Genomic DNA, 16,909 nt, shown 5'->3' with positions numbered 1-16,909 from the left:
CTGTGCAAGAAACTGAACAGTATTTATATCGTTTTTTTACCTCTGATTTATTGCAATGTCCGAACTGTCCTAAGCGCATCTTGAGCGTGTTCGCGTCTTCTTCTTCAGCCGGCACATGACATGTCTTCTTCTTCTTGCTTTACGGCAGATCTCAGACTTATAAGTGCATTACCGCCACCTATGTCTCAAATGGTGATTGTACAATCTCAATTAGGAGTGTCAATGGTCCATTTGAGACATAGGTGGCGGTAATGCACTTATAAGTCTGAGATCCGCCGTAAAGCAAGAAGAAGAAGAAGAAGCGTCATGTGCCGGCTGAAAAAGACGACGCGAACGCTCTCAGGACAATTCGGACATTGCAGTAAAGCAGAGGTAAAAAAAACTCAAACACTGTACTGTTCAGTTTCTTGCACAGACCGATCGTTTCGTGTATTTACACATCAATGTATCGTCACGAGCCGCAGGGTTTAATTTGGTTTTGTTTGTGTATGTTTTTTTTACTCTCAAAGCCGTGATTCCCATTCACCTCCATTATAGGACTGACGGACTGCAACGTTTTGAGTTAAAAATCTTCGTTTGTGTTTTACTGAAGAAACAAAGTCACCTACATCTTGGATGCCCTGGGGGTAAGCAGATAAACATCACATTTTCATTTTTGGGTGCAATAACCCTTTAACTATAGTTGTTTATTAGCATGACTATTATTAACATATTGGCTGTTTATTAGAACTTATAAAGCATGATCATATTCTACATCACTAATTCTACCCAATACCTAAACTTAACAACTACCTTACTAACTATTAAAACGCAGCAAATTAGGAGTTTGAGGCAAAAGTTAATGCGAGAATTAGGCCCTTAACCTTGGCTGTTGGGTGGTTATTTAGTGTTCTGTAACTGTAAATGTGTAACCTTTAAGTGTAACATAAGTTTCAAGGTCATTTAGATATTTATTTAGAAACCTGTTTATGATGATCGTTAGTATAATGAAATACGTTATACATTTCTTTTCTATTTTTTTATTAGCATGAACAGCCAGCGTTTTGTCTGTCTTTCTTTTTGTGACTGTTTAGTAACGCCTAGTCATTGAATGGATTTGTCTTTTATTCAGAATGCATATAAAAATATATGAAAAAAATGTTATATAAATTTTTTTTAAACCAAGTTAAAAATGTAGAAAACAAAATGTAAGGGGAAAGCTTTTTTTTTTAAATATATAAAACTAGCATCAATCAAACAGCAAAGCAAAAGGCATGTAAATTCATTGCAGCAATAAGACAATGTAATGTAAAAAAGCACTTTGGACTAACTCTGCGTCTGGACCATCCATAGTGTGACGAGAAAGACTTCCGAGGACCGTCGTGGAGGAGGCAGTTTCCTCGACGGGACATCCACGGGATCAGCATGATGCCGGGCTCAGCAGAGACCCTGCCCGCCGGCTTTCGCCTCACTGCCACCTCCGCACACTCACGCAGACTGCCACCAGAGGGTGAGACGCACACAGTACCGTTCAGAGCGGATATTCACAAACACTGTCCAAAGAGCTTTAAAGCAGTGTGACACACAAGCTATGTTTGGGATGGGATAGCGCCATTGCGCTTACTGCTAACTAGATATTTATTTAAACAATATGAGAATCTGTATACTGATTTAAAAAAAAAAAAAGTGGAGTAGATGATCCACTATAAGAAAAGAGCATATGCTGGGCTCTGAAATGTCTCTTTTGTACATTGAAGACTGGGTGAACATTCATTTATGGGATAATTTAGGCAAATACAGTATGGAATGAGTGTATTTTATACAGATTTTCTTTTCAAAAGTGAAACATTGTACGAGTAGCATGGTGTGACACCATTACAAACATAGCTGGTTACACACAGACTTCACCACAAGAGGGTCAGACAGAAGTAACAGATATATACTGTACACACACAGACACACTGGGTTGACTGTGTTTCTGTTGTTTTTTTCTTCTGGACTGCTGCTGGGTAGTCCTGTATGAGGCGATGGACGACAGTCCTGACGACATGTATTTGGACTGGTTTCAAGGTCAGACACGACAGAGCCTCAAACCGTGTGGCATTCCCGACCCCGTCCCTACAGTACAGTGTACTCGTACCCCCTTGAGTGGTCTCAGTGTGTCCCGTCCTTTCTTAACTGTCAGATATAACCAGCAGGTGAATGCAAATAGAGATTTGGAGCAGCCTTGCGCCAAGCAATTAGCATTCTGGCCTTTTGCAGACATCAGACTCGAGAGATGTGGTGGTTAAATACAGTAGATTATCAAAACAGTAAAGCAGGGACAGGAATTCACATGGCAAGATTTAAAGGGGTGGTTGATTGCGATTTCACTTTATGCACACCATTCTTTTGTTTACTACAAGACGTTTGCTCGGTCTAGATGTGCTTAAACCTGCACTAACGATGCGTTCCTGTCACGTATCACATAAGCACTTCAATAAGCTGACAGGAAGCGGGCTATTGCGTTTACATGCCATGTGAAATTGGAGTAAGAGGCAAAAAACTACCGGTTGCGACCGGTTTATGCTTACGCCGATAAAAGAACTACCGCGTTTACATGACCAAGTGCGTTTTCGGCTTAAAAACATGCATGTAGCGGTAAATATTACAGGTGAACACCCAATTGTATGCAGGTTTCTAAAAGGTGCGTGGCACCTGAAGAGGGTTAAGAAACTGCCTGTGTGTGTGGTCTTGGTATTTGACCCTATATGTATTGATTGAAAGCAGTGTTTTATTTTTGTTTGCTGGAGAATGCCTCTATTGGGAAGGAGGTTAGTGAACAGCAACTTAGTACTAACTGTGTAAAGTCATTGACTTGGAATTAGTGCTGTTGGAGGAGGACAGGCTTCATAGTTTGCACCCTGTGTCAGTACTATGGAGGAGTAATGAGTGAGTAATTGCATATGGGTGAAGTGTTTGACATCATAACCTGACCAAGTGGTAGTTCAAGTATTAGGTTATAACAGCATGGGGCTGAAGGCTCACTCTAGTAGAGGCATTTTTTGTGTGACTTGATTGGTATGGAATGGATGTTACAGAGCTGTTATTGTGTTGTTAAGGTAGTGCAGTATTTGTTTTTGTGGGAACGGTTTGGTTTTTCTGGTGTAACATACTGTACATGAGTTGGCTGACATGCCTGCGATAGTGTATGTGCGGTCTGGGAGTTGGCTATGTCCCATGTGATGGATGTTTGAAGTAGTTGAGGTTATGTAAGTAACGTAATCTTGATTCTCTGATAATGGGAGTATGGTACGTCACCATATTTGTGTTCTTGCAGTAGCATGGAGCAGGTTTAGTGAGAATGATTTAGGGAGGAGTGGCAGTGCTATATATATTAGATATGGTTGTTTCTATCTTAGGGAGGTGAGAGACCGGTGATTGGTCTGTCAAGTGACAGATAGCGTTTTGGTGGTGCTGAAGCGTGGATGAATGGGCAGTTGTTGAGATGGTGATGTGAGAAAGCTGCTTAGAAATGTGTGCTGAAATTGTGCAATGTAGTGGCTGGGCATTGTCTAGCTGGCCTGGACATCAGAAATCAGAGACACTTGAAGCATGTAATAGATTTGACTTGGAGGCAGCATTTTTGAGACTTGATTGAAATCCCTGGCATGGAGGGGACTCTGCTCAGATCCCTGAGGAACTCCAGGGGTCAGCTTCAGTGCAAGCTTCCAGGATCAGGAACAGAAGTTAGTGAGCAGTATTGCAGGTGTAAGCTAGTTAGTGGTTGGCTGGGTTGTGTAAGCCAGCCACCATTTAGCAGTAGTAGTAGCAAAGTTGTGTGTGAGTACCTTGAAAGGTGTTTGCATGAAGGAGCTTGCAGGAGAACAAGAGGAGTCCATGGCACAAAAGTTACCCTTTCCGAATACACAGAGACAAATGTGTGGCTACTTAGTTGAGGTGTTAGTAGCTGTGAAAGGAAAGAGAACGCTGAGGGAACAAGAGCGTAACGCTCCGCGTCTGCTGGTCGGAGTCGCGCAGTTAGATTCGAGCCGGTCTTTGTATGACCAGGGATGAACACGACAGCTGGCCCATGATGGCTGCCATTCCAGGCAAACTGTGCTTACATAGCTCCTTCTCTGCCATCCGCAGCTGACGCCTCACCAGCTACGAGCAAACTCACATGACACTCTGCACAGCTTCTCCTCATTACCAATTAAAACCCTACGCAACTGCCTCCTCTCTACGACAACCAATACGGCCTCATGTGACCGTCTGCTTCACTAATGCCACTCTGTTCAGTGAAACAGTACGTTCATCATCGTGAGCATCTCATGTACACGGATGAGCAGAGTTTTATTCATGTTTCCCTTTAACAACTTTCCCCAGTGTTGCTGGATCTATTCTGTGTCTGGATATTAACCACTTACTAACAGTCTCATTGTTCTGTTCTGGTGACCCCATGATACAAAACACATTAAGAAAGATATTATATACGATTGTGGAGAAGGTGAATCCCTCCCACATAATTGGGAGTTGGGAGGCATGCTGGAAACATGCAGTGTAATATAATTATTTTCAGTCATAGGGATTGAATATTGATCATTTAAAAAAAAAAACTCCAATACAATAAATACCTCATTACACAAATCAAAGTATTTGTCTCAATTCATCCTACATGGCATAAACAGCCTTTTCTACAGCTTGTTCTATCCTGCCCCCCCCCCCAAACTACTTGCAAGCATGTCATATCCCTCACACACAGAGGCAACCAGGGAGCTAGGCCATAATAGAGTGACTGATCACTTCCAAGGGGTGTGTCTTCAATTTCTTTCTAATAACACTCAAAAAAAGACCTACAACACCCTAACAAATCACACTATTGCGTCCACTTGAATTAGAGGAATATACATACAGTACATAGTTCCATTTTGAACATCTGAAAAACACATCACTCAACACACTGCATTAACAAAACTCCACAGCCACTTTAACACATGGATGAATATACAGACAAATGACTCCCAAAAGATTCACTCACTGCATATCTTTATTTCCATGCAGTTGGACCATCGGCGGTACAGCGTCTGGACAGCTCCACTGTGAGGACCTACTCTTGCTGAGAGAACATCAATACTATAAGCTGTGAGTTTCACACCTGTGCTAAACTAAACTCGTTTTCAGCCTTAGTATGTTCGCTGCACCTCTCCTCTGCTGTATCATCTTGAAAACAAAGCAATTCTTTCAATAAACAACACTTAAGTGAACTAAAGTCCCTCGCTCAATCAAATACATTAATTCAACAGCATTTGCACTATTCACACTAAAATGATCAGACCAGCCACATCTGCAGGTGAACAGCCATTACATGTAGCTACAACTTCATCCACATACAACAGTGCTCGCGCTGCTACAAGTCATCTAGACAGCTTTATACGTACGTTACAAACATACCAATTACAATACTTTTAAACCCCAGCTTACACAGGCACTTCCATATTAAGAGAATTAGGTTTGCTCCAACAATACATGAACTATATGAAAACAAACCCTGGCGCTGCTCTTTTGAATCAAGGATGAAAAAACCCATCAAACCAAGCTATCTAATAATTCAGAATGGGAACAATCATTACAGTCCAATTTTGCCTAACCACAATACAACTTTTGGGAAAAAGCAGTTACACAACTGCAATTGGGAAAAAAACAATATTGTTGTGTATCACCATATTTCACACACGAACCGCCACTGCTCTTCTTCTAAACAGATGCACTGAAACAATAGCTACGTTTTTTGGACGCTTTTTAATTCCATCAGAATGAATTCATTCTGATTGACAAATCCAAACGTAGTGTTTACATGAACGCTTCATAAAGTGATCGGGATGATATGCTCATTTGTCACAACCTTCTGATTGGATTTAATCTTTTGACATGCGCACAATACACGGAGTTTCCCGCTGTTGTCGCATAATGTTTTAAAAAGCACACTCAATTTGTATTTACTTCGGTTCCTAATTAGGCAACAACTAGCACATGAACTGTTGTGCTGTGCTGCTTACTTTAGAAAGCAGTAAAAGTTACCCTTTCTGTGTCTTAAACAAGGACTGGTGGGACGTTGTGCTGCTCCTCTTCACAGACGCTGAGTGAAAGCAGAATTTTTGAATGACTAGACACTCATTTATGACACTTTATTCATGAGGAAGAACAGCTCGTTCTGCGTGTCATACGTCACTACACATGCGCAGTACTTTCCAGTTTCAGATTTAAATCCGATCAAGTATTTACATGTCCTCTCACTCGATTACAAAAGGAATAAACCACCCCTTACAATCCGATTTAAAATTGAATCGGATCTGGCCAATTAAATCCGATTGACGTGGTTACATGTGACTTTTTTAATTCTGATTGTGCTCCTATTACGATCAAATTATTAGGGTCCATGTAAACACAGTCCCGACGAACCCTTCATTCCCACCCCAACTACAGCACAAATCCACACAATTGTACATGTATGTATGTTACAACGGCTCATTCACAGAGCTAGCCTGACAATCCATCTCCATAGATGGCCACTGCAAGTGCTATCACGCAACATAAACAGTTGTGCTCTAAGCAATGACGGGACACTTTTACACCCGTCACTTACAAAAGCACATTTTGGTATGCCTTGCCTTGTGATAGCAAAGCAAGACAGGCTAAATACAATGCAACATTCTAACAAGCAAAAAGTGTACGGTCTCAGCTAATCAAACAGCTGACACATCTTACCTTCTACTAAACCTACAAGTTTTCACTTCAAATTACAAGCCTTACCTGTTTCATATATACGCACACAAACCGCAACATCATCTGATCTTCTCTTCTGTTTCACTTCTTTCAGAGTCGTACCTTAAAGTTGGCCTGAACAAACAATTCCGACGAGTCACACTGCCAAGAGAACAACAGAAGCCCGCGGAGGACAGGGCGAGGAGGCGGGGGTCAAGGCTGCTCTGCGCCGGGTGTCCGCCACAGGTGCCGACGTGCTCTCGCTCTTTCTGTCTTTCACGCCACGCGGCTCCTTCGGCTTAAGTACTGTGTATTTCTTCTACAGGGGATGTGTAGGTTCAACTGTAAATCACTATAAATAAAGCTGTTTTATATATATAAATACATACATATAAATAAATATATATACATGCACACATCTGTATAAAAAGATCACACGTTCAGAGTTTGTGCACATTGTGTCCTTTAACGTCATGGTTTTAAACGATGCTGCTGTTCTAATTTTTGGCCTATGCCCCAGAGACACTTTGGACATGCTGTTACTTTTTATTCATTCAGTCCTGCGTTTTGAGGCCTGTTGCGTTCCGCCAATTGGAAGCCCATCAAGCAAAAGCTACACGTGCCCGTCAGAGTCTACGTCACGCCAGTTACTCGCTCGTACCCCGATGGAGCTCTAGGTGCAGGTCTGAAAGAAACGCACCTACTCAACAAATAGGTCAAACATGTAGGATTTGGTGAAATGGCATTCGCAGCCCTTTCACATTAGCCTACTATGTGAAAAATATTTATCATGAACTGAATATGACCGGTTCATCGTTAATTCATAAACTGGATCGTGAAAAGCAAGTAGCTACTACATGCAAGATCAGAATGTCATCTTGCGTTGAATTGTGAGAAACTACCACTCCTGAAAAACACTACAGAAAAACAATTCTTAAAGCACTGATACGTTCAGGAGCCTTAATACCTATTTTTTCAACATTCGTTTATTTCTTTATCCATCAATCTGTTCAAACACATGCTTCAAAACTTTAGGGGGTTTTCAACAATGTTTGCCAATCGATCCTTCACGGTAAGGCGTATCGAAGAACATGAGTAATTGGATATTCTCTCACGCGTACGCTCGCATTTCTTATTGTTTGGTTAAAAAGAACGTAAAACGGCAATTGTTTCCCGTCGTGAGTAGCACAAAATTGTACCGCCGGAGCACGGCGCGGACCGCTCATCTCGGAGTACAAAACGCAAATCAAAACGTGCAAAAACCGCGCCCGTTGCCAATAGGCTGGCCTCGTCTCGAGAGCGTTAGAACAAATCGCTAAAGGACAGGCTTAGCTTGTAGTGAACGTAGACTTACTTGCTGTGACTTACTTTGGTGTAAAAATGTTTCCGTTCGAGACGCGGGGGACGTCTGTTGTACAGCCCTCCACCTCCTGTCTTTCGGTTATATCAGACACTTTGACGGTTTGTACGTCCCTGTTTTGCACGCGCAGAGAATCATTTTATTTTGTGTCCATTTTTTATTTATTACTGATTGTATTTTGGTCAAAACTATGTGGTGATCAAACAACTTTTCATTGTCAATAAAAAAGTACAGTCAAATAGGTTTGCTTTAGAACAATCATTGTCACAAATGTTTTTACAATGCATCTCCTCACACTGACGCTACACCAGTGCTACAATACATGACATGAGTCATAATTTACTGTGCTGCAAGGTGAATCTCACAAAAACTGTCAACAGCGTGTCCAGGTTATATATAACCAATCAGAACGAGGGAAAATAACATTTTACTTAAGATAATGGAGCCAATTTTTTTCCTTTAGCTGTCAAACTATAAAATGTGAATATGTCAATAAAGTCTTTCAAATTCAAACATTTAAACACTGACACAATTGTTGGTGCTTTGACAGTTGGGGGTTCAAAACTAATTATGCTACAATATAATATAAAAAGGGCCTTCATTTTATTTTCTTTACACAAAATATATATCACTCATTTTTGATCTTGGGGGTGAAATCAATATGAACCTGACATATTTTTTTTAGCATTCACCTATTCAAAATTATCCAAGTTTTTGATTATCTAAACATGTTGACTACTGCTCATATCTGGTCCAAGACATATGTGGAAATGATCATGTTCATGCACATAAATGACATTACTAATAAAAAATATTGTGTTATAATCAGGGGTTCATTCTAATGGGAACCATGTTTCTCTATGGCATATCTTCACAGAATCTCACATCTTGGAGAGAACAGTGTGCTTACACATATGCACATCTGTTTGTAAATTATTTACCAGGTTCTTTCACAGTTTCTCTAAGCACCTTCTCAATGTCTTTAAAGACCTCAGGATCTTCTATGGTGGGACTGATCTATGAATTGAAAATCAGAAACATCCAAATTACAAACTTCTGCTTTACTATGATTTTTAAACTGAAGCTGAAGATTTGCAGCTGTCCTTACAGCAAATTCCATATAACACAAATATTTATTAGCAGTTGTCACTAGGGCAAAAAACAAGTCAGAAAATACCTCATAAGGCTTGTGGTTCACCAGGTTAGCGAGAGACGATCGTGGAATTTTTCCCGAGCGGGTTTTGGGAAGAGCTTTGACAAAGACGACCTTCTTAAAAGCCCCCACCGGCCCGATGGTGTCCCTCACCGATTTCACCATCTCGTTCACCAGCACATCCGCACTCCTCTGACAGTCTGCAAACAAACAAGCACATAAACAAATATACATCCCCTAAGGTGCATTCTTCTTTGTGCACTTCAGACAAAATAAATCCGGACACTGCATTCCTTTAATTCATTCACATGTATGGTGTTTAGAAATCAAACCTAAAGCTAGTCTAAATCTACATTCCCATTCCCACATTTTATTACAACACTTCACTTAGAATTCCAGCAATTCAGTATTTTTTTAGTAAACAATTACGTAATTCAGATTTTTTTTAAAGATGCTCAACAATGCTGCATTTATTTGATTTAAAAATATTCAGTGTCACATGATCCTTCGGATATTGTTCAATGCTGATTTGCATTGGATTTACACAAGAAACTTTTTTTTATTATCAATGTTGAAAACAGTTGGACTGCTTAATATTTTTGTTTATATAAGCAATTAATATTACAATTATGTGTCAGTTTCCACAAAAATATTAAGCAGAAAAAAACCTTTTCAACATTAGTGATAATAAGAACCATTATTAACCAAATTAGCATATTAGAATGATTCAGAAGGATCATGTGACACTGACGACTGGAATAATGATGCTGAAAATACATTACATTTTAAAACATAATTTAACATACATACATAGTCAAATTAATATATATATATATATATAATCTTACCGAAGTTTCTTGTGCTCATCAAGGCTGTATTTATTTGACCAAAAATACAGAAAACACCCTGTTATTTTGTGAAACATTATTGCAATTTAAAATAACAGTTTCTATTTTAACATACTTTAAAATATAATTTATTCCTGTGATCAAAGCTGAATTTTCAGCATCATTTCTCCAGTCTTCCAATATTACAGTTTTTTTTTTTTGTATTTTTGATCAAATAAATACAGCCTTGATGAGCATAAGAGACTCCACTAAAAACATAAAAAATCTTACTGATCCCAAATTTTTGAATGGTAGTGCGTGTGTATATATATATACAGTGGGGCAAAAAAGTATTTAGTCAGCCACCAATTGTGCAAGTTCTCCCACTTAAAAAGATGAGAGAGGCCTGTAATTTTCATCATAGGTATACCTCAACTATGAGAGACAAAATGAGAAAAAAAAATCCAGAAAATCACATTGTAGGATTTTTAAAGAATTTATTGGTAAATTCCTCGGTAAAATAAGTATTTGGTCACCTACAAACAAGCAAGATTTCTGGCTCTCACAGACCTGTAACAACTTCTTTAAGAGGCTCCTCTGTCCTCCACACGTTACCTGTATTAATGGTATCTGTTTGAACTCGTTATCAGTATAAAAGACACCTATCCACAACCTCAAACAGTCACACTCCAAACTCCACCATGGCCAAGACCAAAGAGCTGTCAAAAGACACCAGAAACAAAATTGTAGACCTGCACCAGGCTGGGAAGACTGAATCTGCAATAGGTAAGCAGCTTGGTGTGAAGAAATCAACTGTGGGAGCAATTATTAGAAAATGGAAGACATACAAGACCACTGATAATCTCCCTCAATCTGGGGCTCCACGCAAGATCTCACCCCGTGGGGTCAAAATGATCACAAGAACTGTGAGCAAAAATCCCACAACCACACGGGGGGACCTAGTGAATGACCTGCAGAGAGCTGGGACCAAAGTAACAAAGGCTACCATCAGTAACACACTGCACCGCCAGGGACTCAAATCCTGCAGTGCCAGACATGTCCCCCTGCTTAAGCCAGTACATGTCCAGGCCCGTCTGAAGTTTGCTAGAGAGCATTTGGATGATCCAGAAGAGGATTGGGAGAATGTCATATGGTCAGATGAAACCAAAATAGAACTTTTTGGTAAAAACTCAACTTGTCATGTTTGGAGGAGAAAGAATGCTGAGTTGCATCCAAAGAACACCATACCTACTGTGAAGCATGGGGGTGGAAACATCATGCTTTGGGGCTGTTTTTCTGCAAAGGGACCAGAACGACTGATCCGTGTAAACGAAAGAATGAATGGGGCCATGTATCGTGAGATTTTGAGTGAAAACCTCCTTCCATCAGCAAGGGCACTGAAGATGAAACGTGGCTGGGTCTTTCAGCATGACAATGATCCAAAACACACCGCCCGGGCAACGAAGGAGTGGCTTCATAAGAAGCATTTCAAGGTCCTGGAGTGGCCTAGCCAGTCTCCAGATCTCAACCCCATAGAAAATCTTTGGAGGGAGTTGAAAATCCGTGTTGCCCAGCGACAGCCCCAAAACATTACTGCTCTAGAGGAGATCTGCATGGAGGAATGGGCCAAAATACCAGCAACAGTATGTGAAAACCTTGTGAAGACTTACAGAAAACATTTGACCTCTGTCATTGGAATATAAATATATACATGTAAATATTTTCAAAATATATACTGTATGTGTGTGTACACGTATATTATGAAAATAAAAACGTTTATTTTGGATGCAATTAATCGTTTGACGGCACTAATAAATATATATATTCGCCAGCACATCCGCACTCTTCTGACAGTCTGCAAACAAACAAGCACATAAACAAATATACATCCCCTAAGGTATATATTTGTACTACTAATATCCCTTTCTCCATTCCTTACCATTTCGGAGCACACACAAAGCCAGTGGAACGTGTCCCTTCAGGGGGTCTTCCAGCCCCACCACATCACAGTCCACCACGGCAGAGTGCAGCAGGACAGACTGAAGGACAAACACACACACACACACGATTTCTTTGGTAAAGCAATAACAAAGATGCTTGAGATTATTATTATTTGTGTCATGATTGAGATGCTCCCTCTCCTCACACCTCTTCGAGGGCACCGGTGGACATCAGACCGAGACATGATGTACAAGAAGCCCTCCTCATCCACAAAACCTGCGTCCATGGTGTCATAGTAACCCTAGGAGGGAGTGCAATAAAAACACTTCAGGAGTACAACAAGATCAACAAAATTGCACTGATCAAGTGCCAGTATAAAAGCAGCCGATATGTTTCTTTGAACCACTAGATGGTGCTGCACCACATGTTTTTTTGAAATTATAACTTGCTATGCAGTCCTAAAATAAGTCTATTTTTGGGTTAAGGATCTTATGCTCAAAAGGCTACATTTCACCACAAAACTGTTATAGTAAAACAGTAACATTGTGAAATATTAATACACTACTTTCTATTTGAATATATTATAAAATGTAATTTATTCCTGTGTTGCAAAGCTGAATTTTCAGCAGCCATTAATCCAGTCTTCAGTGTCACATGATCCTTCAGAAATCATACTGATATATGATTTGTTATATATACCAACACTTGCTGCAAAAATAAAGGTATTCAAAAAAAAAAAAAAATGGAAATAAAATGCTTAATACAATGCCTTAAAAACATTAACTCTCAAAGATTGTCAGTTAATTTTTCACCGAAAGCTAGCATACAGTATGACTTCACTAATAATTACTATCTACAGTAGTGTACATGCTAATATGGACTTTTATGATGGTTTGCCATCCTTTTTTAAACCTCAGATCTTCAGTTCCTGTTCGCTGTAACTAACTGCACAGAATAGCACTACAACATTCAAAAAATATATTCAGTGATAAACACATCCTTTCAACTTTTCTGTTGTCATTACAATCAGCATGTGGTCTGAACGCAGCAAGCAGCAGCTGAGATGTAATAATCAAAAGCACATGCTGAGCACCTTCCTGTGAAGGGATTATGACTGTCCTGCCTGATTATTATCAAAAGGAATAGATATAGTAATCAAACTGCACATAACAGCCTCAGCCTCGGCACGCCCAATGACCATCTAACGCATAACTGGAAGGCGCCTGTCAGAATCACACATCAAGACTGCTGTGCGACTTTCATTTGTCTGGGATTATATTATTACAAGCACATTCTCAGCTTTTGATTAAGGCACAAGTGAACTATCAAGTGAACTTCAACTAATAACAAAACAGTAGCTGATTCAGAAGCGCCAGATTGTCATAGCAAAGTCAGAATTACTTCCTCTCCTAGGTTCACGAAACGGTCGTCCATAAAATGCATTGCTGTTCTGTTGTAAGTAATCTTAAAGATTCCTAAATGCGTCTACTTTCGGAAGGCCAAATAAAGTGCTTTTGCTTTCGCCTAGAAACACACAGCGTCTCGCTGACATGCTGCTTCAACACTAACTGCAGTTACTGAAACCACACCTTCTTTCTTTGCGTGCACATTTGGGCAGCATTATGCAAATATTTCCACATAGTGAGGTAGATATGTGGGGGCGTGTTAGAACGAGCCGTTTTAGGGGGGCGTGGCAGAGTCTTAACTTTGATAAAGAATATCTCTTTGGTTTTGAGACATCTGCCTTTGCAACTTCAGGGATCTTATCTATTCACAAACAGCTTGTAACACTCCAAAGAGAAAGGAAAACTTGAAATCGCATCATATGACCCCTTTAAAACACCAGTACACCAGTACTTTTTTATGGTGGTCCCTGCCCCTAATATGAAAACTAAACAAATTGTGGCTGCTGTCTTTAAATTAGATGGTCCCTTTTTTGTCTGAGTGGCCACTCCTTACGGAGTTATCTCTCCGAAAATGTTGGCGAAACTGTGTATGTAATGAAGCAAAGCATTATCATATATTTTGGGAATGCCTACATATTCAAGAACACTGGAAAAAAATACAGGAGGCTCTTGAATATATTTTTAGAAGAGACATACCTCAAATTGTTGTATTTTGGCTGCGTATATCCAGATATAGCAACAGCAGATAATAATGGCTTTTGGCAGCCAGCAAGAAAGCAATCACACGTAATTGGTTAAAACAGGAGAGACCAACTTTAGATAATTCGATAGAAGTTACCATAGAGATTTATACGGAAAATACATTTATATGGAAAAGATCACTTTTTTTGGTTAATTTAGAGAAGCATGCGTTTCTGGGAAAGTGGAGGAAATGGGTTGAATATGTATCAGAAAGAAGGACTTATTTTGTTGTTATAAATAAATAAAAGATGATCAATATATAGATAGAATTATGTAGGGCTGTCCTCGACTAAAGATTTTTCTGGTCGACTAGTAGTCGTTCATTTTAAGCATTAGTCGACTAATCACACGTTTATTAATAAACCATTTAAATCATGATAATGAGCCTTTAATTGCCTAATAAGTGCTCAAGTGCATGCATAAAGCTTGCCATGGCACACCGGCAGAAGTAATGGTTATGAATGAGAAAAACAGTAAGATTAAACTGCATTACCATTTTAATAATCTATTGATAAACTAGTGTTTTCTGTTTAAGAGATGAAGTTGGTGACACTGACTCATCACCTCTACAGTAGGCTAGTGGATGCATAATATTTGATACATAATCTGAGAATATATATATATATATTTTCAGATTTGAATTGTTTCATTTGAAAGTAGACATTTCACTCTCTATAGATATATTTTTCATGTCTGTAAGGCAAGTATACATGGAGTTTTGCGCTCAAGTTCACAGAGGCCGAGACGGCAGAAAGCGCATCCTATTTGATACATTATTTTACAAAAGCGCAATGTTTTGTTGTTATAGTGAGTGCACACAAATAAACGTAGAGGCTTTACAGGTTTGAAAGATGTATTACTCTTATCTGTATGACCAAAATGGGAGTATTTTAAGAGCAAGGGACTGCACCGGCACCTCCATCTGTCATGCTGTGAGCGTGCTACTGTTCAGCTTTCACACTCCGCACAGACTCTTGAACAGTGCACATTTTTCTAGGTTAACATTAGATTAAGCGGCCATGTAAAGTTGCTACTACTTACATATTTCAGATGATAAGCCATATTTGAGGTAGATGAATGATAGGCGAGCATTAGGATGTACTGTATTACCACAAAATCCAGCCGTTAGCGATCTGTCTGTCACGGACTGCGTGATCTCACCACTTCCAATTTTTTTTCTGCGACTAAGCGACTAATACAATGTTGGTCGACCAAACCTCTTCTCGTCGACTAAAGGTTAGTCGACTATTAGGGGGCAGCCCTAGATATATGTAATATAATATATGCTTGTGTGTGCATATGTACATGTTTGCGAATATGCATGTACTTTGTTTAATATCTATATACATCATAAAGGTCATTTGAGGTTATTCTGGATGGAATTAAATTAGGACACATGTTCTGATCCTGGATGTATACAGTTACCCCCCCCCTAGGTTGTTCTCTAATTTTGATCTCCACTGTATATCTTGTAGCTAAACTCTTACAGGAAACTTGGTGAAGTACAGCTCCTTAAACAGCGTCTGATTCTGCCAGAGACTGAGAGCCGCCCCAGGAGGCAGAGGAAGCCTGATGAGAGAAGAAAGAGAGACGGTTTTAGAGAAAAAAAAAATTCCAGATGTGACCTTGCTCTTCTTTGAACCATCAAAGAACAGGATCTTTTCAACCTTTCAGGGTCAGAGAATGCTTTAAAGTATGAATATAAATGACAAAATTCAGAGGAACAAAAAACTAAAATAAGGAATAAAATAGATGGAAAAAATGTCAGGAATAAAAGCATATAACCCCTAATGGACACAATCAAAATACGTGCAAGATAAACAGCTATTCGGTATCCCCCCTGGACCTCCTGAATGTGTTTACGTATAAAACAGCGTCTCGTTTTAGAAGTCACAATTTCCTTTTAATACGAGCGTGTATCCGGCAGCCTTTCTTGATTAAAATCAAATCTATCGGAGAACTGAAATGACAACAAAACAAACATCTATGAGATTAGTTCCCTCAGCGGCGGGCGAGGACAGACGTGTAGTCGGCTCAGACGGGTATTGTACCTGAAGAAAGTCTGAAAAAACACAGAAAATGCTCTTTTCTAAGCAGACGGTGTGAGACGAGACCCCATTAGTCATTCCGCTCAGACTCCGGCTTAATGTCCTCGTACAAAGACTGAGATTTTAAAGTCAGATGTGTGATGAAAAGATTCTCTCTGCTTTGCCTTTGTGTCAGTAAATCTTTTATTGTGTAGAGAAGATGATGAGCAGATTGAAGTGGAAAGCAGAAAAAAATGAGTTATTTGTGAAGATCAAACAAAAAAAAGCTATGCTACCATCTTTAGGACACGGCGCAGGCCGGGACGGGTGTCTGAGCAGATCCACCTGAAAAAATATGGGCGTCTATGTGACACGGGTAAAAAAGAAAGAGAACAGGGCTGTCTATAAAATCATATAATAATACAGATGATGATGATGATTATTATTCTGTATTTCATAAAGTTCAGTGAGGTCAGAGTTACTTCTATACCACCGGTCCAAAATTCTGAACACATTTTACACATTTGACTTATTTTGTAGTTTATATGACTTTACAATTACTTTGAAATGTATAAAAAAATGCAAATATTTACACATTTAAATCGAAAACTAAAATATTGGCTTATTAATTTTTTTTATGATCAAATTAGGGCTGAACGATTTTGGAAAATAATCTAATTGCGATTTTTTTTTTTTTACAATATTGCGTTTGTGTTTAAATATGCAAATTT

The 16,909-nt window shown here is 39.4% G+C and overlaps 1 protein-coding gene across 1 annotated transcript in view; it reads right to left on the bottom strand.

Annotated features, from left to right (window-relative positions):
* Positions 1-8,091: 8,091 nt before the first annotated feature.
* LOC107590709 (acyl-CoA synthetase short-chain family member 3, mitochondrial-like) overlaps positions 8,092-16,909 on the bottom strand; it is a 42,886-nt gene continuing 34,068 nt past the window's right edge. The window contains 7 exon segments of the mRNA XM_016279618.1: positions 8,092-8,196; positions 9,025-9,100; positions 9,261-9,436; positions 12,003-12,102; positions 12,212-12,233; positions 12,235-12,305; positions 15,639-15,720. Of these exon segments, the coding sequence (XP_016135104.1) occupies positions 8,165-8,196; positions 9,025-9,100; positions 9,261-9,436; positions 12,003-12,102; positions 12,212-12,233; positions 12,235-12,305; positions 15,639-15,720 (559 nt within the window). The 3' untranslated portion in view covers positions 8,092-8,164.

The sequence above is a fragment of the Sinocyclocheilus grahami genome, unplaced genomic scaffold (assembly GCF_001515645.1).
Source record: "Sinocyclocheilus grahami isolate Dianchi unplaced genomic scaffold, SAMN03320097.WGS_v1.1 scaffold8.1, whole genome shotgun sequence".
Classification (NCBI taxonomy): Eukaryota; Metazoa; Chordata; class Actinopteri; order Cypriniformes; family Cyprinidae; genus Sinocyclocheilus; species Sinocyclocheilus grahami.
Note: the sequence above shows the minus strand (reverse complement) of the source record. Positions and strands in the feature narration are given on the sequence as shown.